The sequence below is a fragment of the Phodopus roborovskii genome, unplaced genomic scaffold (genome assembly GCF_943737965.1).
Source record: "Phodopus roborovskii unplaced genomic scaffold, PHOROB, whole genome shotgun sequence".
NCBI lineage: Eukaryota > Metazoa > Chordata > Mammalia > Rodentia > Cricetidae > Phodopus > Phodopus roborovskii.
The window spans coordinates 12,534,270-12,560,559 of NW_026126599.1; the positions used below are offsets into that span (position 1 = coordinate 12,534,270).

The 26,290-nt window shown below is 37.3% G+C and overlaps 1 protein-coding gene across 1 annotated transcript; it reads left to right on the forward strand.

The window, feature by feature from the left end:
- On the forward strand, positions 1-24,165 carry LOC127237075 (vomeronasal type-2 receptor 116). Its single transcript, XM_051205112.1, has 6 exons — positions 1-221; positions 7,217-7,508; positions 10,872-11,684; positions 14,043-14,258; positions 15,548-15,671; positions 23,240-24,165. Exons 1-6 carry the CDS (start codon positions 1-3, stop codon positions 24,163-24,165), a joined length of 2,592 nt encoding a protein of 863 aa, XP_051061069.1.
- Positions 24,166-26,290: the final 2,125 nt, after the last annotated feature.

The following is a 26,290-nucleotide window of genomic DNA, read 5'->3' on the forward strand; positions in this document are numbered from 1 at the left end:
ATGTTCCTCCTTTTGCTTTGTCTCTTCCTACTCCTGCAGTATTTCTTTACATTAGGAAAAATGACCCATTATACTTGTTTTGAGAATGGGAAGCCCATTACCTACATGAAAGCTGATATAATCCTAGGCGCATTTATCCCCATTTACTTTAAACTAGAAGTACAACAGAAATTCCAGATGCCATTTGACACAAAACTGAATCTAAGTCTCGATCTCATGCAGTAAGTACTTGTGTGACTGTGATGAAGTTGTTCTGGCTACATGACAGTGCATGTTCATCTGTGTGCATGTAATTCCTTCGAGAATAATGAACTGTATGTACAGAAATGTGAAAATCATTGCAAATTTTCTTCCTTCATTGTGCATCTACAAACATTTGTTTTCCTCTTTATTTTTCTAGTCAAGTAGAGATCAAAGGTAAAATACCAGCTGTGTGTCTGACCATTCTATGAGGCACCTATTGACTCTAATATGGGAAAGAAAGGTCCAACTTTTTCAATAGGCAATGTAACTGTCTCGTGTTTGAATGCATGTTACTTTTCACAGACATCAAGTTTCAATAAATCCCCATGGCTTTAGAATGTATCTTAGCATCTTCTACCCCATGTGTTCTGAATTAATCTTTTTAAAGGCTCTTAGAGTTTAGACACTGTGTACATGTTTATTACTTATTTAGTTTTTATTGATGTTTTACTCCATCGTTCTGAAAATCACATCCACCACACCTGCTATTTTATCTTCTCTTTAGTCAGTGGTGTTTGGGTCACATTCCACTGTACTTTTATTGGTGGTTTTGGTTTTCCATTTACAATTTTACCTGTTCTTCCCCTCCCCAAGAATTTTAATTTCTCTTTAGGATTTGTCTTTCTTGATAATGAGTCTTTGATATATATATATATTGTTCCTTTCATGTCCCTCAGCCTTTTTTTTCCCATACAGCATTGCATCTTGTCTCAATGTCTTGTTGAATTCATTTGTTTGTTCTATCTGCTTTTAGGTCATTCGTCTTTACTTTTTGAATTACTCATATGGCACAGGGTCTCTGGGAGAATATTAGAATTCATTTGTTGGTTAATTATGATATGAATAAGTTATTTTGCATTGTTTCTTATATTTTCTGTTGCTTGTTTCTATTGTTATCCTCTGTGCCACTGTTCATTTGAATATTAATTCTAGATTAGGATGATCTTCTACTGAGAAAAATCTTCTCTAAGGTTAAACACATTCACTGCCTATAGTCCTGGCAGATGTGTTAAGGAGTATGCAAAGAAAAAGTTTCAATATTCCTGATTTCTTTGCCTCTTAAAATATTCTTAGGAGTGCTTTCAAAGGATAAAAGACTGTAGTACACTAGTTCACTACAGCAGGAGGTGGAAGAAATCCAAAGACCAGGAGAAGGAGCGAACTCATCCTCAAGGATAGGCAGTAGGCAGGAAAGCTTGAAGTGTTAACCAACAACAGCACTTGTCTGGAATCTGTCTAATCCATCATAGGTGGATACAAATCTCGTCATAGGTGGATACTTGAATTCTGCATTAATGTTTTTAAGTTGCAGATAGTAATAAAAGTTCTAGATATATTATCATGACCGAGTATCTGCAATCTGCACTGAAATCCTCATTGTAGAAAAAACATTTAAACAGTATCTATAGTTGGTAGACTCATGCTTTAGCACCATTGTAAAAACCTGGAGACCCAAAAGAGAATACAAACGTGAACACCTTTTTTCTGGTCCCTTGTCCAGATTTTATATATCACATTATATTCAGAACAATAGTAGCTATTTAAAATTTATATTTAGAAAATAATGAAAGGAAGTTTACTATTTTTCCCTTTGACTATGAAAATAGTAGGCAGTACTTTACCAAGGCAGGATCAATAGCTTATAAGAACACAGCTGATTAATAATATAAAATATGAACTTTTCAAATTGTAAGACTCATTTAAAGTAACTTAAATAACTTAAATATACCTTTGCAGCTTTCATTTACTGACCTTATACCACTTCCCTAGAACCTCAAAACTCATGTCAATTTTAAATATTTTTTTCTGTCTGATCTTTAACCAGGAGACATAGATGTTTGCTTGATGGGATCAATAATTCAAAACATGATTGCTTCAGTTTGATTTTCATTTAAGTCAATTTCATGAGATTATCTTTTTCAGTGTGAAGCTTGTCAGTGATTAACCCTGTCTGTGGGTCTGCTTTCCTCAGCACATTGCTTATTAACTTAGAAAAAACAATTTTCACATAAGATAGGGACAGATGATTCAGTTGCAGCCTTGTTGGTAGGAGCTGAGTAAGTATCCTTGTTCCTGCTAAACTTATACTGCTACAACTTGCTATCAACACTATAAGAGACCTGAGAAGGACAAATCTCATTAGGAAACATAATTCAAATTGCATCTGTATTGACCAAGATTTACCTGAAACCAGGGAAGCCAGTCTGTGATCTTCTGTGGTGATCTGTATATCTATTAGGAGAACAGGTTGTGTGTCTTGGATGTCACATAAGACACCATTAGACAGGGCAGCATCAGCCAGCAACCACTGGAATCATGAGACCTGAGCCATGTCTCTGTGCAAGAGGAACATGGAAAACTGACCTATCTCGTCCAGGCAGAACAGGGCATTCAACCCAACAGTGTCCAAAGCTTTGGTAGGGACCTATTGTTGTGTGAAGCCTATGCCAGTTCTGGGAACAGTGGTCAGCAAGAACACAGTTGATTTAAGATATAGGTGGAGTTTGTTTCTCCCATCTTATTTGTATATAGCCTCAACTGCTGATTCCAGTAGCTTGTATTTTTGTCCACCAAGGGAAGCCTTTTTATTAAGTTCCTTAAGTTCCATATGGGCAGATCTCTCTGAGGGATATTACATAATTTATTAACTATACCTTATTTGGAAAAAAACCTTTTCTTATTTTTAGTGACTTGCTTCAGACTTGTCCTTGATGACATATATAAAATGCTAAATCTTGTCTCACTGTAAATGAATTACATTTGTATTCACCATGGTCAAAAATATACATCTGAGCACATGAAAGAATCTGACCATTGATAAAGTTACTGACCATTAACTTGCATGACTTAATTTCTACTGCTTACAAGTTAGTAGTTTTTATAAGATTAGAATTTTACAAAGGTATTCATGTTAACTTTGATCTTTGAAATTTTGAATTAAAGGTTTAATTGAAAATCCTTTAATATCAAAATAAAACAATACATAAAAATACAGTCCTGATCAAGTTTGGGAACATTAAGTTTGTGATCAATAATAGTGTATTTTACAGAATATCTGCTTCTTATATTACTTAGTTTATTAAAATACCTCAAGATTAACATAGTTAGCAAAGACAAAAAAAATGTATAAGTCTATTTTCATGTCAGTTTGTGGTGGCTTGGATAGACTTAGGAATTTATATGTTTTATTTAACAAATGTATCTTAATCATTAAGCACATGTTCTTCTTTATCTACATTTTCTAGATGCCTAGTGTTGAACACAGTTAGCAATGACATAACTGATCAGATATGTGACTCTAAAACAGTTTCTGTTATCCTGAATAGACTCTTAGACCCTTAGAAATTATAAACTTTCATCAAACATTTGCTGTAGTTTTATCTTCCAAGAAGAAGAATCAAATCCAAGTAACATGTACAGTATGCTGTGCCATATCTATTTTTCTAAATAAGTGTTGACTCCAAGTTACACATAAGCATGTTGTAGTTTTTTAAAACTTGTCAAGTCATTTTGTTAAAAGAATTCAACATGACTTTTTGTTTTTAAACTGTATCCAATGAATTTACAAATCCACAGCTACAGAAACTTTAGGTAATAGTCTTACAAATCTTAACATAAATTTTGCAATTCACTAAAGTTTTGGGAATATAAGAAAGGGAGTAGAGTAGCAGCGGAAATCCCTATGGGGAAAAGATTGCTTTTCATATACTTTAAACCACACAGTGTCTTTTTCTATGCTATTGTGTTTTGTTCTCCTCACTGTCTTAGATTTTCATGTCCAACCAGACATACAGACATAGTACAGACTTCTTTCTTTCTTCCTTCCTTCCTTCCATCCATTCTTCCTTCCTTTCTTTCCTTCCTTCTTTTTTTTTTTTTTTTGACCCAGGATATGTGCAATTGTCCATTGTTCAGTTCCATGAGTTTGTAGGATTTCTGTAATTTGTGTTGTTGAATTCCAACTTTAAAGCATGTTGGTCTGATAAGATACAGGGGGCTATTCTGAATCTTTTTGTATCTGTTGATGTTTGTTATGTTGTTTAGTATGTGGTCGATTTTAGAGAAGGTTCCATGTGAAGCTGAGAAGAATGTATATTCTTTTTTGTTTGGATGGAATATTCTATAGTTGTCTGTTAAACCGTATTGGGACATATCTTCTTCATTTCTTTGGTTCTTTGTTAAGTTTCTGCATGGTGTTCCTGTCTAGTGGTAAGAGTGGGGTGTGGAAGTCTCCCACTATGAGTGTGTGAGGTTTTATGTGAGCTTTTTGTTTTAGTAGCAATTCTTTTTCAAATGTGGGTGCCTTTGTATTTGGGGCATAGATGTTCAGAATTGACACTTTGTACTGATGGATTTTTCCTGTAATGAATATGAAATGACCTTATTCATCTTTTATGATTGATTTTGGTTTGAAGTATAACTTGTTAGATATTAGTATAGCTACAACTGCTTGTTTCTTGGGTCCATTTGATTAGAAGATTTTTTCCCAACCCTTTACCCTGAGGTAGTGTCTGTCATTAAAGCTTAGATACATTTCTTGTATGCAGCAAAAGGATGGATTCTGTCTTCATATCCATTCTGTTATCCTGTGTCTTTTTGTAGCTGAGTTAAGACCAACAATATTGAGGGAACTTAAGGACCATTGATTGTTAATTCTTGTTTGTTTTAGATTTGTTGTTGGTGGTGGTATTGTTAGTATACTTTCCCGGCTTTTACTTTTGGGTTCTGATAAAGTGGGACTATCTATTGCCTCTGTCTTTGTGGATGTAGTCAACTTCCTTGGGTTGGCATTTCCTTTCCTTCTTTCTATAGGGCTGGATTTTTTGATATGTATTGTGAAAATCTGGCTTTGTCATTGAATATCTTCTTTTTTCTATCTATAGTAATTGAGAGTTTTGCTGTGTATAATAGCCTGGGCTGGCATCTGTGGACTCTTAGTAATTGTAGATCGTCTATCCAGGACCTTCTGGCCTTGAGAGTTTTCATGGGGAAATCAGGGATAATTTTGATAGGTCTGCCTTTATATGTTACCTGTCCTTTTTCCTTGCTGCTCTTAATATTCTTTCTTTACTCTGTATGTTAGGTGTTTTGATTATTATGTAGTGAGGGGTCTTTTTTCATTGGTCCAGTCTATTTCTTGTTCAGTATGCTTCTTATACTTGCATAGCCATGTCTCCCTTAAAATTAGAAAGTTTTCTTCAATGTATTTGTTGAATATGATTTCTGCCCCTTTGAGCTGAGCTTCTTTGCCTTCTTCTATGTCTTTTATTCTCAGGTTTGGCCTTTTCTCGGTGTCACACATTTTTTGGATGTTTTGTGTTAAGGATATGTTGGGTTTCAGGTTTTCTTTGGTCAATTAATCTATTTCCTCTAGTTTATCTTCAGCACCTGCAATTCTCTCCTCAATCTCTTGTTTATGCTTGCATTTGTAGTTCCTGATCATTTACCCAGTTTTTCTATTTCCAGCACACCCTCAGTTTGCGCTTTCTTTATTGTGCCTGTTTCAGTTTTCAGGTCTTGAACTGTTTGAGTTGTTTCCTTTATCTGTTTGATTGTATTTCCTTGGCTTTCCTTACTATTTTTAAGAGATTTGTTTATTTCTTGCACTGTTTTGCTTGGTCTTTTCCTCTATTTCTTTTAATTTTCTGTTTGCTTTTTCTTCCATTTCTTTAAGGGATTTTCTTATATCCTCTTTGAGGGCCTTTCTCATTTTTATGAAGTTAATTTTTAAGTTGTTCTCTTTTGTTTCATCTGCTTTTGTGTGTTCTGGTCTAGTTGGTGTAGAGTCTCTAGATTCCGGTGGTGTCATACTGGTCTTTCTATCATTGGGTGTTTTCTTGTATTGCTGTCTTCCCATTGTTTCTTCTAGTGGATACAGGTGGAGTCTCTCTCTCTCTACCCTGTTCTCCCAGTGGGTGTAGGTGGGTCTGGAGTTCTATGTCTGTAACCCTGGATGATCCAAGCTGTCTTGGAGGTCTCTCCTCTAGCAGAGGGCAGGTGATGGGGTCCAAAGGTCAGGTGAGTGTGTCCACAAGGTGGCCCAAGTGGATAGGCAGGTCCAGTGTGCTCAGAGCAGACCTAGGAAGTTCCCTGGAGGTGAAGGAGGGCCCAGCAAGAGAAAAGGTGAGTGTAAGTCAGGCTCTGGATGGTGTATGGACCATTGTACCAGGACCTTACCATCCAGGGCAAGGTTATAGGGTGGAGCAAGATGCAGAGGTAACCCAGGGAGTTCCCAGGGAAGGATGTGGGGGGAATCAGCCTGGACTGGTCCCAGAGTCATCTTTGGCTTAGTGCAAGTGATTGGGCCCAAAGGTCCGGTGAAGGCAGGCTCAAGATGGTCCAGTTTGGATAGGTGGGTCCAGTATGTTCAGAGTGGATCATGGAAGTCCAAGGAGGAGTGGAGGGTGTTAGACTGTCACTCTGCACCAACACTCACCCTGAGCATTGGGCCTAGCAGGATGAAGGGTGACCCCATGGTTTTGAAAAAGAACCAGAATTCCTAACTGATTAGCCATTTATCCATTTACCAAAGAAAAATATTAACACTAGATAGTATGCAAACAAATCTATTATACAATTAAAATATGAGTATAAATTATTTCATTACAAAATATAAGTTTATAAAGCTCTTATTCACATTCCTAGAGAAAACATTAGTGACTCTTCCTTATCCTGAGGCTTCTATTAATAGAACACCATAAGCACCACGTACTCAGCAACCACAGCACACAGACACCTGAAACTCCAATCCATACTATGTACTTTCAGAAACCAACTCCTAAAGTACAAGTCAATTTCTGAGACTTTGTGAGCCATTCCCTGATGTTCTTGAACTGTTAAGAGCTCATTAAAACTAGTCTTATATGTCAGTAAAGAAGTCAAGGCTTAAAATTCTCTAATATCCTGAATTTGCTAGGAGTTCTTGACAATAATGGCCTGACTATGCTCATCATTCCCCCCCACCCCTGTTTAGAGAGAGTTGGACAAACTATCAATATTTGCTGACTTTATATTTTGCCATTGAGGAGATCAATAAGGATGCCAATCTGCTTCCCAATGTGACCTTGGGATTCCACGTTTACAATGCCCTTAACTTTCACCGCAAAACCTTTGAAGGCCCTCTGATGTGGCTGTCTGGAAGCAGTGAGTTTATTCCTAACTACAAATGCAGAACTCAACATAAAGCTCTTGGAATCATTGCAGGAATCAGGCCTGAATTTTCTGCTGCAATAGGAACACTTTTGGAGCTTTACAAAATTCCACAAGTAAGTTAGTAAAATTTTGATATACACAGTCATGTAGGATACTTGAACAAACGAAAACAAAATAGTATGTTTATTGCCTGTGATTTAAAGTAGAAGTGAATGAAATACCTATATACTGCTAGGATCAAAATTGGAATGATTGTGTGAAAATAGGAGCAGTAAATACTTGGATTCCTAAGATCACTTACTAGTATTCATGATTCTATCTTCAGTCATTAGCATGATATACAAGGGTGCTTCCTAGATGAGTGTTGCTCACTAGTCATATAACTAACTGCTCAAGGGTTTAAGCATCTCATAGTTCATCCAGTGGTCAATGATGGACAGATAGAGGAAGACAGAGTCCAGACATGTAAGTAATTGTGGAACAATCCTCAAGGCCATCACTTCTAAAAATGATGCTAGGAATTTATGATCTTTCAGGAAACCAGATCTCCGAATAGTACTCACAGAGAACATCCACTTAGAGATACCACACAGTTAGGTCTTACAAGATACTACTGAGGCAAAACAAGCATCTTCATGCATCACTACAAACAAAGCATTAGGTAAGCCCCATGCTTAGGAATTAATCAAGATTAGAAAAACAGGCAGTGTAACACTGATTATTTTCACCCACTAAAACAATTCTTATATGTTTTGCATCCTAATGTGAGAAATCATGATATACACAATAATTTCAGTCTTTCTCACAGACTCGCATTATACACTAGATGCTGGGTGATGACTTCATCAAAACTATCATTAGGGAGGGATGAGGCAACTGTACTTAGTGATGTTCCCCCAGATCTTCATGCCTTGCTCTTTTCTAATCACAGTATCTAAATCTAAGAACAAATGTGGTACTATATTCCTAAAGCTAGGAAATATGATGTCATATGGTCAGAGTAAAGCACTTGGTAATGTTTTCTGTAGTTCTCTACACCTGATGCTCTGTTCCATTGTTATTGGCACAAGAGAAGTCTGTAGCATATTTCCATTGTATTCTTATTTATCTATTTATTTTTCTTAGTTTACATATCCATTGTATCATTAACAGAATATTGGTCACTTTTTAGCTCTTCAGATCTCTTAATAACTTTGTAGCCCATAGTATTGGCAAAACCCATATTCTATCATATGATGAGAAAAGAAGCTCATCTCACAGAAGACATTCTCCTCACCAGTATTCAGTTCCCTGATTCTCTGAAGTGAATAATGAACTTCCTTTCTCTCTAAGATGATGACTCCAAATACCTATTTCTTTTCTTTTCTTTTTTTATTATTTTTTCTCATTTTACATATCAATCCCAGTTCCTTCTCCCTCCCTCCCTCACATACTCCCCAACCCCCCCTCTCATCCCATTCCTCACTCCCACTGCACATGGAGGGTGATGCCTTCCAGGAGGGATCATCAAAATCTGTCAAGTCATTTGAAGTAGGGGCTGGACCCCCCCCCCCCCGCCTCTAGGTTAAGGGAGTATCTCTCCATGGGGAATGTGCTCCCAAAGTCCCTTCATGCACCTGGGATACATCCTGGTTCCACTGTCAGAGGTCTTTTAGTCTGCCCAGGACTACTAACTGAAACCCACGTTCAGGGCATCTGTGTTGGTATTATGCTGGTTTCCCAGCTATCAGTCTGGGGTTCATGAGCTCCCCCTTGTTCAGGTCGGCTGTCTTTGTGGGTTTCTGTAGCTTGGCCTTGACCCATTTTCTTATCACTCCTTCCTCTTTGCAACTGGATTCCAGGAGTTCAGCTCACTGTTTAGCTGTGGCTGTCTGCTTCTGTTTCGATCAGCTACTAGACGAGGGCTCTATGATGGCACACAAGTTAGTTATCTATCTCATTATCAGGGAAGGTCATTTAAGGTAGCCTTGTAGGTCTCTGGATAGGCAGGCCCAGTGTGCTCAGAGCAGTCCCATGAACTTCCATGGAGGTGGAGGGGTTGTCAGGCCCACACTGTGGCCCAATCCCAAAAATTTATTTCTACAAACCACAGAATTATGCAGTGAGAGGTCAGCACAAACTTTACAGTTCAACCCATCACAGATGAATATCTCATGGTGATAGACCTTATTTAGCAAGGTGATGAAGGATATTGTCATCAGAGATGCACATCTCATTAACTTTATCTGCAAGACAATAAGGAATCCTGCCTTCTGAATGTGTTGGCTCTCCTCATTGCACATATCTTGTGTGAAGAGCTCATTCCCACACATTATAGCTTGAGTATGTTTCCCACAGCACTACAATATGTTATTTGTTTACTGGGCACAATTTCCCCTAAGAATTGGTGTATTGGATGACTTCCTGCAGCAAAGGGTAATTCTAGGAAGAAGGTAATCACAGTCAATATCCTTACTATCTCAACTAGATCTTTGTATAAACTTGGAAATCTGCCCCCTGCAGTTTATTTTCTTTTGCAGAGTGTTGGCTAGTGTTAGTGTCCAGGCAAAGACACCTCTATTGAGACATTCACAGACATCCAAGGACAAGAATTACAAAATGTCAGAAGTTGTTCAGCCATATCTCTCAGAGAGATAGAGAACAAGAGAGTCCTGAATTCACTCTGGCAGAAGATAGGGACTTGCGCTCCTAAGCTAACCTTGAAGTAAACTTAAAGCCAATTCTTAACTCTTTGTACTTATTTTCACTCAGTCTGTTGAAGCAAGAAGTGACTGCTTGTATTTATCCTAAGGGATAGTATAGGATGTAATCCTTGGAGCCAAAAGGCTCCTTTCAGCTGGCTATTATCTTGGGAAAGTGCTAACAGGAACCAAAGGTCTCATGCTTCCTGTTTACATATGTTGCCCAGTTACCCAACACTCCCTCCATTGGCTGGAGAAAAGTGGCATGCTGAGAAAAAGATGATAATTGCCTCTTTCCAGATTTTCACTGATTATAACTTTTAGCTTATTTACCTAGTCACATTTAAGAAAATAGTGAAACACGCATATTCCCCTACTAAATTTCCTTAATTACTTACTCTTTTTCCCTTAATTGACTTCTTTTTTCCTTTAAGAAGTTCATGGAAGCTTAAACCACTCCCACACTGAGCCATAAAGAAAGACTGAGAGTTATCTCTTTGTTTATCTGTTTCTATGACCCTGAAAAACTCTAGCCTTGCACCGACCTGGAGCCAGGGAACTGCTGATTGTAAGTGTATGTAAACTGGAAATGTATTCAGCATGGGAGAACAATAAAGAGGCTGACCTCAGAGTTTGTGTGAAGTTATATAGAAATATTTGACCACCTCCCTCAATCCTGAGAAGCATTTCATATTTGGAACCCTGGGTAGGGGCTGGAGCTGCTCTCTTAGCCCTTATAACCTAGAAACTCAAAAATTACCTTTTTTTTTTTTTTTTTTTTCTTTGCTTCTTCAGGTCACATATGGAATGTTTGATTCTGTGCTAAGTGACAAAGATACATTCCCATCCCTGTACCAGATGTCTCCTAAACACACAGCTCTGACCAAAAGGGTGATCTCTTTATTGCTACACTTTGGCTGGAAATGGGTAGGGCTCGTTGTGGCTGAAGATCTGAAAGGAATGGAATTCCTCTCTGAGCTGAAAGCAGAGATTGTATCAGTAGATATCTGTGTGGCTTTTATGGAAAAAATCCCAACTAATTGGAAACTACAGTTAATAACTTGGGATCATTTGATGAATTTGAACCAACATACAAAAGTAAATGTGTATGTATTCTATGGGGATATAGATGATGTACTGCTTTTCTGCATCATAAATGGAATTATGTCAAAGAGAAAGAAGGTGTGGATCATGGCAAAGCCCCACTTTGTTTTCTTAGAGACTGTATTTTATGAGTCGAATTATTTGATGTCTTTTTTTGAAGGAAGCTTCTCATTTTCAAGGAATACAAATATCCCTGGCTTCAAGCTCTTTTTTGAGGCACTTACACCCTCCCAGTATCCAGGAGATCTTTTCTTCCATAAATTCTGGCTGGAAAATTTTCACTGTTCTCCTCCTCCTTTGCTGTGTGGAAATAATAAAGTATGCCCACTGAATACATCCCTGAAGACTAATCCAGGAAAACATTTAATGATCACTTCTGAGTCCAGCGTTTCCATATGGAATGCAATGTATTCAGTGGCCCATGCCCTCCATGAAATGCTTTTGAGAAAAACAGAAATATCATCTCACAAAGATACAAACCAGGACAGTCTTCTACCTTGGCAGGTAAGCCTACCTCAGGAGAGTAGGCACTGGGAACTTGTATTATTAGTGGGTATTTTACTGTACTCTAACGCAACTCATTTTCATATTATAATTAAAAGAATAAGGCAAATCATTGCTTACTTCAAGGGTCCAGCCCTCAGTCAGCATCCTGGTAAATATGAAAATTCGTGGAGGGTAGCTAGAAAATATTCTTATCTGAGGTTTACTAGACTTTTTTTTTTTTTTTTTTTTTTTTTTTTTTTTGTCTCAGGGAGGAAATAAGGAAAACATGTTTCTGAAGGTAACTTGCTCTTTTCTTCATCTTTTAAAAATATCCCTCTGAAAAAATCTGTCACTCCTCCCAATGCTCTATTCATCTGTTTCTTTCCTCTCTCCTTTTCTCTCTATGGCCCTCTATTGCTGCTATCTTTCTTCTTCTGCATTGACACTCCTGACTGTTGTCTCTGCTGTCTCTGCCCTCTGCTTCATTCTTTCCCCTGCCTCCTGCTTCCTTCACAAGTATAGGTTATTTTCAGGACCCAACCCATATTCATAGCACATGTTAAGTCATGTAGTTTTTCTCAGGCTAGGAATGTCTCATTGACCTAAGCAGGTAGCTCTTTCCCATATAGAAAATGACTTTGGAAACCAAGACGAATAACAATTAATTAGCTGGACCTTGAGTGGTTGCTAGCAAGTACATGGAGACTAAATTTGTCTTTATCTCTGTCCTGAGTCAGTAAGACCGCACCTGAGAAAATGACTCCATGTGTTTGTCTCTAGGGACAACCAGCCTGTTTTGAAGTCAAAACCATGTGTCTGTGTAAAAGGCTCTCTTTATAAATGAGAATCCTAGTCTGAGTAATGTAAAATATACTAGTATTTTTTCTATCCAGTAAATTATACAGCATAAGAATCATCTTCCTGTCTATCCACAACTATATTTGTGCCCAGTAGATGTAATATTTTCATGACATAAATGTACTAGCAGTGTTAATATACCCATGGCTGTTATTAGGGAATAAAGTTATTACCTAAGAAATGAAGTGACTCATGGGAGAAATTACAGACAGTAGCAAGTGATTTCCACAATCAGTGATCCCAAGGCCTTTCCATATGGGGCTCCCCACTAGGGATCATGTGTCTGATGGGTCAACCTGCTGAACACTAATTGTCACCTACTGTATACTCCCACAGCATCAAACTAAAAAGTGTATTTTTCACAGTGGGTGTGTATCTCTCTGTAATTATTGTGCATGGTTAGGGGATTTGCAGCTTTGATTTCAAGACATTAAATTTGTTCATGTTTCAACAAATGCTTTCCTAGTATTGAAAGACCTGCAGAGCGTGAACCTTCATGGTCCCACTCAAGAAAGGTGACACCCCAAATCGCTCACAAGAAGCGGTCTTGATGCAAAATCATGAGGACTTTTTATTTCAAGTAAGAGATTAGATGGATCTGTAGATAGATGTACTTGAAGCTCTTGAGAAGATCCAGGCTCAGTTCCCAGTAGCTACATAGCAGCTTACAACTATATTTAACACTACTTTGATGAGATCTAGAACCCTCTCCATGTCTTCAATGGCATAAGGCACATGTTCAATGCACACACATGCATGCAGGAAGGAAACTCATATACAAAATGAAAATAAATTAATCTAAAAATAATTATTTTTTTAAAATCAGGTTATTGCACAGAAACATTTGGATATTAATTTTGTCTTCAATATTGTTCATGTAAAAGTTGTAAAGCAAATGATGTGACCTCCCCAAAATTAAGAAAAGATGGAGGGTGTCAGTAGGAGTCTTTATAGTTTCCTGAAATACAAATGACACCCACAGTTTCTGCATAATTACTGTACATTTCTCATGATGTTTGTGCTTTGTATAAATTCCTAATTTTATCCTGCCAAGAAACTCTCTATATATACATGTGTACCTATCTACAGAACTAAACATACACACATATATTCAGTGTGTGCCATAAGGAAGGGAAATAGCTTATCACCTATAAAGCCACAGACATAGTGTTGCTTACATTTTTACTCCAGTTTTACCCCGAGAACATCTATATTTTCTAGTTATAGACATTTTTCTTAAGTTGTGGAAAGACAAAAAGCCTTGTTCCCAATAAGAACATGCTACACACTGTGAGATTTCCTACCTCTTGGATAAAATTTATATTTAGGTTCGGCTACTCCTACCTGAACTTCATGGGGAGAAAAGTCCATTACACTGGAACAACTGGGGAGACAATTTCTCAAATGAAGACTCTACCAAGAAAGCCAGAGTAGGGGGAGAGAAAGAGGGTTTCTCTTAGGGGCATCCAGTGAGAAACTTGCATTCACCGCTCATACCCAAAATATGTCTCTCTGCAGCTTCATCCATTTCTGAGGAAAGTCCAGTTTAAAAATGCTGCTGGAGATCAAATATGCTTGGATGAGAACAAGAATCGTGTGGAAAAGTATGATATACAAAACTTTTTGGGATATTCACTTCTAGTTAAAGTAGGAGAGTTTGTCTCCAAGAGTCCACAAGATCAAGGCTTGTTCATCAATGAAGTTCTGATCAAATGGCCAAGCAACTTCAACAAGGTCTGGTTGAATATCAACATTTCATATATCATCAAATATCTGAAAAGAGTTATGATAATTCATTGTGTGATGTTACTTTGACTTTTAAATTAATTTATAGATTCTAACTTCTTAGTTGTGTTATTTTGTGAATGCTCATGCCTGTGAGTGTAAGTTTCTATTGAGTCCACAGTCAGCACTGACTACCTTCCTCAGTTGTTTCTATTTTATTATAAACATGAACTCTCTCTCTCTCTGAACCCCAAGCATTCTGATTTAACTGTACTCACTGAACAGCATGCCCAGGCATTCTCCTTTTCCCAAGACCACCATATTGGGACTACAGGCATCCAGTTCTGCACCTGGCTTTTCTATACTTCCCTTCAGCATGATCAAGTTCAAGCTCTTAGGCTTATGTGGCAAGCACAGAAATAAATCATGGATTTTTATACAAACCATCTTCCTGATTTGAGTATTGGGAGATGAACTCAGGTTTCTCTGTGAGAGAGGTATACACTCTTAATTGCTGAGCAGTTCACCAGCACCATATATGTGTTAATATGTAGATATTTATAAGACAGAAACTGAACCTAACTATAGTAAGTGGCATGTCTAAGGGAAGGTTAGAAAATTTCCTTGCCTACACAAATTTCTTAAATTATTAACAAACTGAAATTGTGTTAGAAGTAGTGTGGTTTAAGTTATTAACTAAGGAGCTATTAACTAAGGAGCTAATTGAGGAAAATCATAAATGATGACATCACTAACATTTGAAAGAAAAAGCATGGCACTTTACTGAGCATGGGAAGTCAAGAGTGAACGTCATAGGAAAATCTACATGTGATGTAGTCAGGAGAAGCTGTGACCAATGGCCAAACCCTCTTTCATTTAAAGGGAATCAGAGTGAATAGTTGGACTACACGCTGGGGAAGGTAAAGATAGAAAAGTATAAGCAACAGTGGCTTGGTTTCTGTCTGACTTCAGTTGCTCCACAGTTCATACGAGGAAGGAATTCTGGGTTGGTTTATCCTAGGAGCAAACATTCAGTTGTTAAAGACATTTCACAAAGCTAGCAGAAGTTAGTCACATACTCAACATAAAAAAAACTTTGAACTTTTAGTTTAGTATCTTAAAGTGTGCTAACTTCAACTCTACACTCTACACTTTACACTCCATATGGAGTCTTCAAAGTCTCACATAATTTCATATAGCTCTCGTAGTCTAAGTGAAGTTTAAATTGTTTAGCTTAAAAATATTCACCCTGCAGTGGATGTGCAAAATTATGATGAGTTTTTCTGTGCTTTCCTCAGACTCCTCAATCTATATGTACACAGAGCTGTGGTCCGGGTTTCTGGAAACTTATAGAAGAAGAAAGATCTGTCTGCTGTTTTTCTTGTGTGTTTTGTCCAGAGAGGCACATTTCCAACCAGACAGGTAGAAAAATAATACCTTTCCCCAAACTTCATGTGAATGAAGAGGGAGAAAGCCAAGAAATGACCATAGTGTTGTGATGCAGCACTGTTGTCCATGTCTCTTTCACTCATCCCCATATTCATTAATAATCATTGTTGTGCCACACAATGTGTGGACATTTGATTGGCAGCCTCATGATATCATGTCACCTGCATCATTACTTCCAACAACTGCCTTTTATTACGTGGCACTATCCACAAAGCTCTTGCAGTGATCCATGCTATAGGCTGCCCAGGAAATGTATGCTGTCCAGGGTACATGCGTTCAATGATTCTTTCTCAAAAATAAGCTCAGGGCATGTACATATGGGGCTGTTTCCTAAATGTACCACACACAGAATTAAGGTAGCAACATTTATAATTATCAACTGTAATATCAAACTTAGTGTGAAACACAAATCTTTGTAAAGGAAGGTACAGTGGTCTGTAGATCTAGGTCTAAGGTGGTCAGCCATGATAGCATAAAAAACCTAATATTTATGGACTTAACAGATGCTATTTAAGAACATACACACAAAAAACAATCAACAATTAATGAAAAGGAGGAATAAATTTTATAGAAAACAAGACCAAAGTGAGTCCAGGAGCATGATTTGAGAGAGCAATAAGAATAGAGGTAATAAAATAATTATGTTACATTTTAAGAACAAAAAAATGATATAAAGAACTGGGAAAAACAAAATGCAAAACGCTAAAAATGATAGCAACCTATTATGCAATTATTCTCTTCAGTAAGACCAAAACTTTAGCAACTGAATAGCAAGCAGACTGTTATTGCAACAACTGAAACTTGGGAAATTTATTAAATATACTTCTATCTTCTAAGATATAATGTTTCCTTTCCTAAGATCCCATGAAGCAATTGAAATCCTAGGCAACTGATAGAGAAGTTCAGATGAGTAAACACATTTTGCTGTTGTCTTCTTTCTTCATAACAATTACTTACATGTTAGGAAGCTCTCAGCTTAGGGAGAGAGAACTAGTTTTAGATCCTAGACCATGGACCTGAAGGGAGCTAAAACAAATTGGCTGATATCTTAGACTGATACCCTGCCATTCTTTTAGTGTCCCTTTCAGAATTACCCCCACTAAAGTTTATTTTTCAAAAAATTTACTTTACATTATTGTATGTGATCACTTGTAAGTGTACCGGGGTATTTTAGCTAAAACTAATGAATGCCCTAACTTAGATGTTTTTGAAGCCTATACATTTGGTATTGTTTGGACCTTGAGCTCTTATATCTCTTAGCATGGGTAAGAAGAAAGCTGTACATTGTTGCTTGAGAGTCTGTACATTTGTATTAGCACTGTCAATATGGCCAATGAGTGGAAATGTACTATTGGATTTTATTATTTCCTGTTTTGATCTTATGCTCTGGCTGGAAAACTTCAACCTCAATTTATGTTCATGACACTGGGAATATTTTTTTAAATGTCTACATTCTTTCTAATTAACTATTTGAAGACTTCTTGCAGGAAAAAACAAACAAACAAGATCTAATGTTTCCATAATTAAATTCTTTGTTGAGTCTAACATGATTGTCATCATCTTAAAGTAAGAATAATTGGAATTATCTAATTCATTAGTAGATATCTCCAGGTAAAGAAAAGATCATTTAAAATAAATTTTCCTTTTTTGCATTTTTTAAAAATATTTTTTCTTATTTTACATATTGATCCCTGTTCTTTCTCCCTCCCTCACTCCTATGTCCCACACCCACCCCTAATCCCATCCCTCATCCACTCACCAGGGAAGGTGAGGCCTTCCAAGAGGGATTATCAAAATCTGTCCAGTCATTTGGGATAGGGCCTAGGTCCTCCCCCATGTCTCTAGGCTAAGCAAGTATCCCTCCATGAGGAATGGGCTCCAGAAGTTCATTAGTGCACCAGGGATACATCCTAGTTCCACTGTCAGAGGTCCCTTAGACTTCCCAGGCCTCCTAACTGAAACCCACGTTCAGGGATTTTGGATCGGTCTTACACTGGTTTTCCAGCTATCAGTCTGAGGTCCATGAGCTCCCCTTGTTCAGGTCAGCTGTCTCTGTGGGTTTCGCCAGCATGGTCTTGACCCCTTTGCTCATAACTTTTCCCTCTCTGCAACTGGATTCCAGGAGTTTAGCTCAATTTAGCTGTGGGTGTCTGCTTCTCCTTCCGTCAGCTACTGGATGAAGGCTCTAGAATGGCAGATAAGGTAGTTATCAATCTCAGGTCATGATTTGGGCTATTTTAGAATAGATTCCATGTTGTAATAAGTAGAACCTATTTTCTTTGGGGTTTATGAGGAATACCATGCAGATAGTTTTTGAGTCCAGGTGATATAAGTTGTCAATTCTGATATTTTATATTTGCTATGCTATTAAATACAGTAGTACAATTTTTACAAAATTGGCTGACCCAGAATTGGGTGTCATAATTAGAGTCATAATGTCTTTTTGATTAACTGTTCCCTTGACTAGAATGTAGATTTCCATTTTAATTTTTTCAATTAATTTTAGATTAAAGTCTATTTCATCAAGTATTATGCTTGTGGTGCGTGCTTTATGAGACCAGGGAACTTTAATTCATTGTTTTATTCTAAGTGGTGTCTATCTTTAAAATTAAGGTATGTACTTGTAGACAACAAGTAGATGGATTTTGTGTAATGATCCATTCAGATGGTTCATGATTTTACATGATGAACTGAGGTAATTCATGTTTAATGGTATTGTAGATTTTTCTGATATTTGTTGTCTTGTTCTCAGTGGTGCTTTATATTATATGAAATATGCATTCTTATTCTTTCCACCCTCCCTCTGCTATGCTCAATGAGCTCTAGGCTGGCTATCATAATCTCTCAGGACTTGGCATGCTTTGCCCTAAGCTTTTCTGGCTGTCACAGTTTCTAATCTGATATCAGCTAGTGCTCTCATGAGTTTACCTTTATAGAGACCTGTGTTTTGCTTTGTTTTCTTTTCTTTCTTTCTTTTTTTTTCTTTTCTTTTCTTTTCTTTTCTTTTTTCTTTTTTTTTTTTTTTTGCAGCTTTCAACTCACTTTCTGTTATGTTATTAAAGTTATAATTAAAATTTATTTTGAAATATTTTTCTTTGTTAGTATTTGGATTAAGATATGCTGTAGGGGTTTTCTTTCCTTTCCTCTCTATTGGTGTTCTCTGTGCTTCTTTATATGTTTGTATGTATCTTATACAAACGCATGCATAGGGGCAGTTCCAATTGGAATTAATGATTATGAAAAGAGAAAAATCAATACAAAGGGAAAATGATTGGTGGACAGTCAGGAAAGCATTGGAAGTGGTGTGGTCACTGATGTTATCAAAACATATTGTACAGATATTAAATATACAAATGTTGAATAAAAATAAACACATCTCTTAAAATAAATTATTTTGGGATATTTTAATTACATGTGTGAAGGTGTCTTACAGGAAATAATTTAAGCTATCGAAAAAGATGGAATGATTACCCTTGCTCATGGATCTGTAAAATTAATATAAAAAGTGGGGCTATCCAACCAAAAGAAATGTACTGACACATTGTAATCCCCATTACAATGCCAGCATAATTTTCCCCTTAATTACAAAAAATTCAATTTCCTATAAAATTGTAAAAAGCAAAGATGTCTAGGATAGCTGAAACAATCCTGAATAATCAAAATGCTCTGAAGGTAACATCATGCAAAAGTTCAAGATTTACTATACGTTATGGTCACAACACAGCATGATATTGGCATAAAACAAATTACATTAGCCATTGGAATTGAATCGAAGACCTAGACTAAATCAACACATATATGGACACTTGATCTTTTATAAATTATCTAGAAATACTCACTGGAATGAGGACAGCATCTTTAACAAATGAGGCTGGTCTAATTGGTTGGCTTAATGCAGAAGATTGCAAATATACACATACTAATTATCCTGTACAAAACCCAACTTCAAATGTATCAATGACCTCAATATAAGACCAGATACAGCTGAACACTTAGCTGAATTCCTGGAATCCAGTTGCAGAGAGGGAGAAGTGATGAGCAAAGGTGTCAAGAACAGGCTTGAGAAACCCACAGAAACAGATTACCTGAACAAGGACCCCAGTCTAATAGCTGAGAAACCAGCATAGAACCAAACCAGATCCCCTGAAAGTGGGTGTTAGTTAGGAGAACTGGGCAGTCTATGGGTCTCTGGTAGTGGATCAGTATTTATCCCTAGTGTACAAGTGGACTTTAGGAGCCCATTCCATATAGAGGAATAGTATCTCAGCCTAGACACATGGGGGAGGGCCTAGGCCCTGCTCCAATTGATATAACAGACTTTGAAGTTCCTTTAATGAAGGCCTCACCCTCTCTGGAGAGCAAAAAGTGGATGGGATGGGGATTGTGGAGGGTCAGGGTAAGAGGAGAGGGTAAGAGAACTGGGATTGCATGTAAAATAAGTTTGTTGCAAATTTAAATGAAAAATATTATCAAAAAATAGAGAAGACCAGATACACTGAATCTCAGAGAGGAGAATGTGGAGAGTAGACTTGAACTCATTCTCACAGTAAATGGCCATCTTAAAAGACAAACACCAAAAGCATAAAGAGCATCAATTAATAAATGGGACCACATGAGGCTGAAGAGTTTCTGTACATTGAGGACACCAGAATTTATGCAAAGGGACATACTGTTTAGTGGGAAAATAGTATTAATAATTATACATGTGATAGATGGCTAATATCTAAAATGTGTAAACAAATCAAAAGAAAGATTAATGCAAATGAAACAAATAAGACACATAAAATGGGATTCTCAAAAATTGTTTAGCTTCTTTAGTCATCAGAAAATGCAAAGAGCTCAAGAAGTTAGTTACCAAAACACCAACTATCCAATTAAAAATTGGGATACAGAGCTAATTAGAGAATTCTCCTTAGAGGAATCCAAAATGGCTGAAACACACTTAAGAAAGTGCTCAACATCCTTAGCCACCAGGAAAATGCAAATCAAAACAACTCTGAGATACCATCTTACTCCTGTCAGAATGGGTAAAATTGAAAACACCAAAGACAGTTAATGCTGGAGAGAATATGGAGAAAGGGGTATACTCCTCCAGTGCTGGTGGGAATGCAAACTCATACAGCCACTTTGGAAATCAGTATGATAGATCCTCAGGAAAATGGGAAACAGTCTACATCAAGATCTAGTAATTCCACTCTTAGGCATATACCCAAAAGATGCACATTCATAAAACAGGGACATCTGTTCAACTATGTACATAGCAGCATTATTTGTAATAGACAGAACCTGAAAGCAACCTAAATGACCCTCAACTGAAGAAAGGATGGAGAAAATGTGTTACATGTACACAATGGAGTACTACTCAACTGAAAATAAAAAACAATGGAATCTTGAAATTTACTGGCAAATGGATGGAACTAAAAGAAACAATCCTGAATGAGGTAACCCAATAACAAAAAGACAAACATGTTATGTACTCACTTATATATAACTTTTAGACATAGAGCAAAGGATTGCCAGCCTACAATCCACACTGCCAGAAAAGTTGGTAAACAAGGAGGACCCTAAGAAAGACATGGTCCTGTGGATAATAGGAAAGTGTTGAGATCTCCCAAGCAAATTGAGAGCATGGGCAGGGGGAAGTTAGGGAGAAGAGGAGGGCAGAGGTGAACATGATGGAGCAGGAAGATTGAGTCAGGGAAAGAACAGAGGAGAGCAAGCAAAGATACCATTATGGAGGGAGCCATTATAAGTTTTAAGGGAAATCTGGCACTGGAGAAATGTCCAGAGATCTACAAGGATGACCCCAACTAACAATTTAAGTAATAGTGGAGAGTCTACCTTAAATGCCCTTCCACAGTAATGAGATTGATGATGATTATATGCCATCCTAGAGCCTTCATCTAGTACAAAGCTGAATATAGTTCCAAGATCTGTAAAGAACTATGATTTGTTGGGAATTTCACTTACTCTCTAGATTATTTTAGGTAAGGTGGCCATTTTACTATGTTAACCCTGCCAATCCATGAGCATGGGATATCTTTCAATCTTCTGATATCTTCTTATATTTCTTTCTTTAAAGACTTGAAGCACCTGCAGTACAGGTCTTTCACTTGCTTGATTAGAGTTACCCCAAACATTATGCATTATTTGTGGCTGTTGTGCAAGATATTGTTTCCCCAATTTCTTTCACAGCCTGTTTACAAGTATATATAACTGGGCTAGTAATTTTATGAACTAATTTTGAATCCAGCCAGTTTTCTGAACTTATTTATCAGTTCTAGGAGTTCCCTGGTAGAATTTTTGGGACCCCTAATATGTAATCTCATATCATCAAATATGGATAGATTGAATTATTCCTTTCCAATTTGTACTCCCCTCCCCCCCCCCAGTATCATTTCGTTGTCTTGGTGCTCTAGCTAGAATTTCAAGTACTAATTGAATAGATATGGAGAGAGTGGACACTCTGGTTTTGTCCCTGATTTTTGTGGAATTGCTTTGAGTTGCTACTTAATTTGATGTTGGCTATCAGCTTGCCATGTTGACTTTATTATGTTTGCTCTCCCATTCTCATATTCTGTTAGTAATGCTTGCAATTGTAGTTCCTGTTCTCTCACCAGATTTTGTGTCCCCTGAATTCTCACAATTGTCGTTGTTATTGTTTTTTATGTTGACCTTCATGCCTTGAATAATTTCCATGTGTTTTTGTTTTTTTCTTAGCTTCCTTCGCATTATTTGAGGGATCTGTTGATTTCCTCTGGCTTTTTTTTTTTTTTTTTTTTTTTTTTTTTTTTTTTTTTTTTGCCTTTCCTTGATTACTCCAAGTGAATTTTTTCATTTCACTTTAAGGATACCTCTCTTGTTCCATAAAGTTTCTTTTAAGGTAATTTTTTTTTTTGTGCTTTCACTGAGTTGGAATATTCTTGGCTTTTGGTCTTTGTTGTTCATTGTATTTCTCATGCTGGAATATAGGCATCTGGCATTGGGATGATTTATTCTAGTCCTTGATTTCTGAGTTTCTCTTGCAGGATGGGTATTTAGTTTCTTTCTTTCTTCTTCCAGTAGTTCTTGCCTGGATTTCTATCAGCTGGCACAACCTCTGTTCTGTTTGGGAGGCTGTCCAAGTAGAGAGTTGACCTTATGCTGTTAATCTTGGTCTTCATTGTAGTTGGGGGGTCTCTAGATTTCCGAGTGGTTTGGCCTTTGCCTAAGCAGGTAGAGTCTGACCAAGCTGGTATGGATTAACTTTAGAGTTTTTAAAAGGATAACATGACAGTTTTAATTCATATGAAGAAATTGATTACTATTTGAATTTCATCTGCCCAGACAAACAGTTATAATCTTGTCATCACATGAATTAACCTGAGATAGACAAGGCAGATATTAGTAGGGGGATTTCTAAACATTTACTTTCCTTGGCACTATAGTAAAGCAGAATTAATTGTCAGGCTACACTCATCAGTGGAGAGCACTTAGTGTATTGAATGGGGAATGAATATATAACTGTAGAGGCTGAAATGTTAATTCATTTTCTCCCATAGATCAGGAAGAGTGTATCCCTTGCCCAATTCAAGACTACTCAAACCCTGAGAGAAACAAATGCCTTCCCAAGTCAGTGACATTCCTTTCATTGGAGGATTCTCTGGGCATGGCTCTCATATGCACTGCTCTGTGCTTCTCTGTCAGCACAGCTATAGTTTTGGGGATCTTCCTCAAGCATCAAGATTCACCCATCGTTAAGGCCAATAACAGGACTCTCAGCTTCATCCTGCTCATCTCCCTCCTCCACTGCTTCCTGTGCTCCTTTCTCTTCATTGGCCAGCCAAGCACAGCCTCCTGTATATTACAACCAATCACATTTGCACTTGCGTTCACTCTGGCTCTTTCTGCTGTTTTGGCTAAAAGTATAACTGTAATTCTGGCCTTTAGAGTTGTAAAACCAGGGAGAACAATGAGAAGACTGTTTGTCTCTGGCATCTATAACTCTGTCATCCCCTTGTGTGTCCTGATCCAGCTTGTTCTCCTGGGAGTCTGGATGGGAACCTCACCTCCCTATGTTGAAGCAGATGCACACTCTGCATATAGTTACATCATCATTTTGTGCAACAAGGGCTCAGTCATTTCTTTCTACTGTGTGCTGGCATACTTGGGGATCCTGGCCCTAGGGAGCTTCACTGTGGCTTTCCTGGGTAGGGATCTGCCTGGTACATTCAATGAAGCCAAGTTGCTGACATTCAGCATGCTGGTGTTCTGCAGTGTCTGGGTCACCTTCCTCCCTGTCTACCACAGCACCAAGGACAAGGCCATGGTGGCTGTGGAGGTCTTCTCAATCTTGGCCTCCAGTGCAGGGATGCTAGGTTGCATCTTTATGCCAAAGTGCTATATTATTCTCCTTAGACCTGATAAGAAATCTTTGAAATGGTTTAAGAACAAAACAAAATATAGAAACAACAGATTAACAAATTAACTAAGTTCTCTCATAAAATCCAATAGTGTAGTGAAATAAAATAACTTACTTTCCAGCAAGTTTTTCTGAAATGAAAATTTAAAGAAAAATAAAAGAAGTAGAACCTAGGAAGCCAATACAAAAAAAAAATCAATATACCTAAGAGTTGGTTTTTTGAGAAAATCAACAAGATAGATAGACCGTTATCTAAACTAATCAAAAAGCAGAGAGAGAACATGCAAATTGACGAAATCAGAAATCAAAAGGGGAAGATAACAATGGACACTGAGGAAATCCAGTGAAATTTCAGGTCATACTTTGAAAACCTGTACTGCTCAAAATTGGAAAATTCAAAGGAAATGAAAAAATTTCTGGATAGCTATCATTACCAACATTAAATCAAGAACACATAAACAATTTAAATAGGCCTATAACCCCAAAAGAAATAGAAGGCTCCCAACCAGAAAACACCCAAGACCAGATAGCATCAGTGTAGAATTCTACCAGAAATTCAAAGAAGAGCTAATACCAATACTCCTTAAATTGTTCCACACAACAGAAGCAGAAGTTTCATTACCAAACTGTTTTTACAAGGCTACAATTACCTTGGTACCCAAGCCACACACAAAAAGACAACTAACAAAGAGAACTACAGACCAATATCCCTCCTGGGCATTTATGCAAAATACTCAGGGAAATACTGGCAAATTGAATCCAAGAACACATCAGGGAAGTCATCCACCATGACCAATTAAGCTTCATCCCAAGGATGCAGGGATGGTTACACATATGAAAATCTATCAATTTGATCCACCATATAAACAAACTGAAGAAGAAAAATTATATAATCATCTCACTAGATGCTGAAAAACTCATTGACAAATCTAACATCCTTTCACAATAAAGGTCTTGGAGAGATCAGGAATAACAGGAACATATCTAAACACAATAAAAGCAATATACAGTAAACCAATAGCCAACATCAAATTGAATGAAGAGAAGCTTAAGGCCATTCTTCTAAAATCAGGAACAAAACAAGGCTGCTCACTCTCTCCCTATGTCTTCAATATTGTACTTGAAGTGCTGGCTAATGCAATAAGACAACAAAAGGAGATCAAGGGGATTAAAATGGGAAAGGAAGAAGACAACTGTCATTATTTGCAGATGATATGATAGTTTACATAAGTGATCTGAAAAACTCTACCAGGGAACTCCTGCAGCTGATAAACACCTTCAGCAAACTAGCAGGATACAAGATTAACTAAAAACAAATAAACAAACAAACAGTAGCTAGCACTAGCCCTACTATAATACAGATGATAAAGGGGCTGAGAAAGAATTCAAAGTAATATCACCCTTTACAATAGCCACAAACAACATATTTTGGGGTGATGCATACCAAGCAAGTAAAAGAACTTTGTGTCTTTAAAGAAAGAAATTAAAGAAGATTCCAGAAATGGAAAGATCTCCCATGCTCTTGGATAGGTAGGATAAACATAGTAAAAATGGCAATCTTGCCAAAAATAATCTACAAATTCAATGCAATCCCCATCAAAATCACAGCACAATTTTTCACCAACCTTTAAAGCATAATACTCAACTATATATAGAAAAACAAAAGACCCAGGATAGCTAAAACAATCCTGTACAATAAAGAAACTTCAGGGGACATCACCATCCCTGACTTCAAACTGTACTATAGAGTAATAGTCCTGAAAACAGCTCAGTATCGTCACAAAAACTGACAGGTAGACCCATGGAATCTAATCAAATATCTTTATATTTACCCACACACCTACAACCAACTGATTTTTGACAAAACATCTAAAATTATACGTTGGAAGGAGGAAAGTATCTTCAACAAATGGTACTGGCACAACTGTATGATGGTGTGTAGAAGACTGCAGATAGACCCATATCTATCAGCATGCACAAAACTTAAGACCAAATGAATCAAAGACCTTAACATAAATCCAGCCACACTGAATCTCTTGAAAAGAAAGTGGGAGGTACCCTAGAACAAATTGGTACAGGAGACTGCTTCCTGAACAAAACCAGTAGCATTGACACTGAGATCGACAATGAATAATTGGGACCTCCTGAAAATGAGAAGCTTCTGTAAGGCAAAGGACACAGTCAACAAGAC

Excerpts from the sequence above, each read along its gene's own strand:
- LOC127237075 (XM_051205112.1), top strand. The coding sequence starts at position 1 with ATGTTCCTCCTTTTGCTTTGTCTCTTCCTACTCCTGCAGTATTTCTTT. Across the intron at positions 222-7,216 it reads CTAAGTCTCGATCTCATGCA|AGAGAGTTGGACAAACTATC; the intron begins GTAAGTACTTGT and ends ACCCCTGTTTAG. Across the intron at positions 7,509-10,871 it reads AGCTTTACAAAATTCCACAA|GTCACATATGGAATGTTTGA; the intron begins GTAAGTTAGTAA and ends TTGCTTCTTCAG.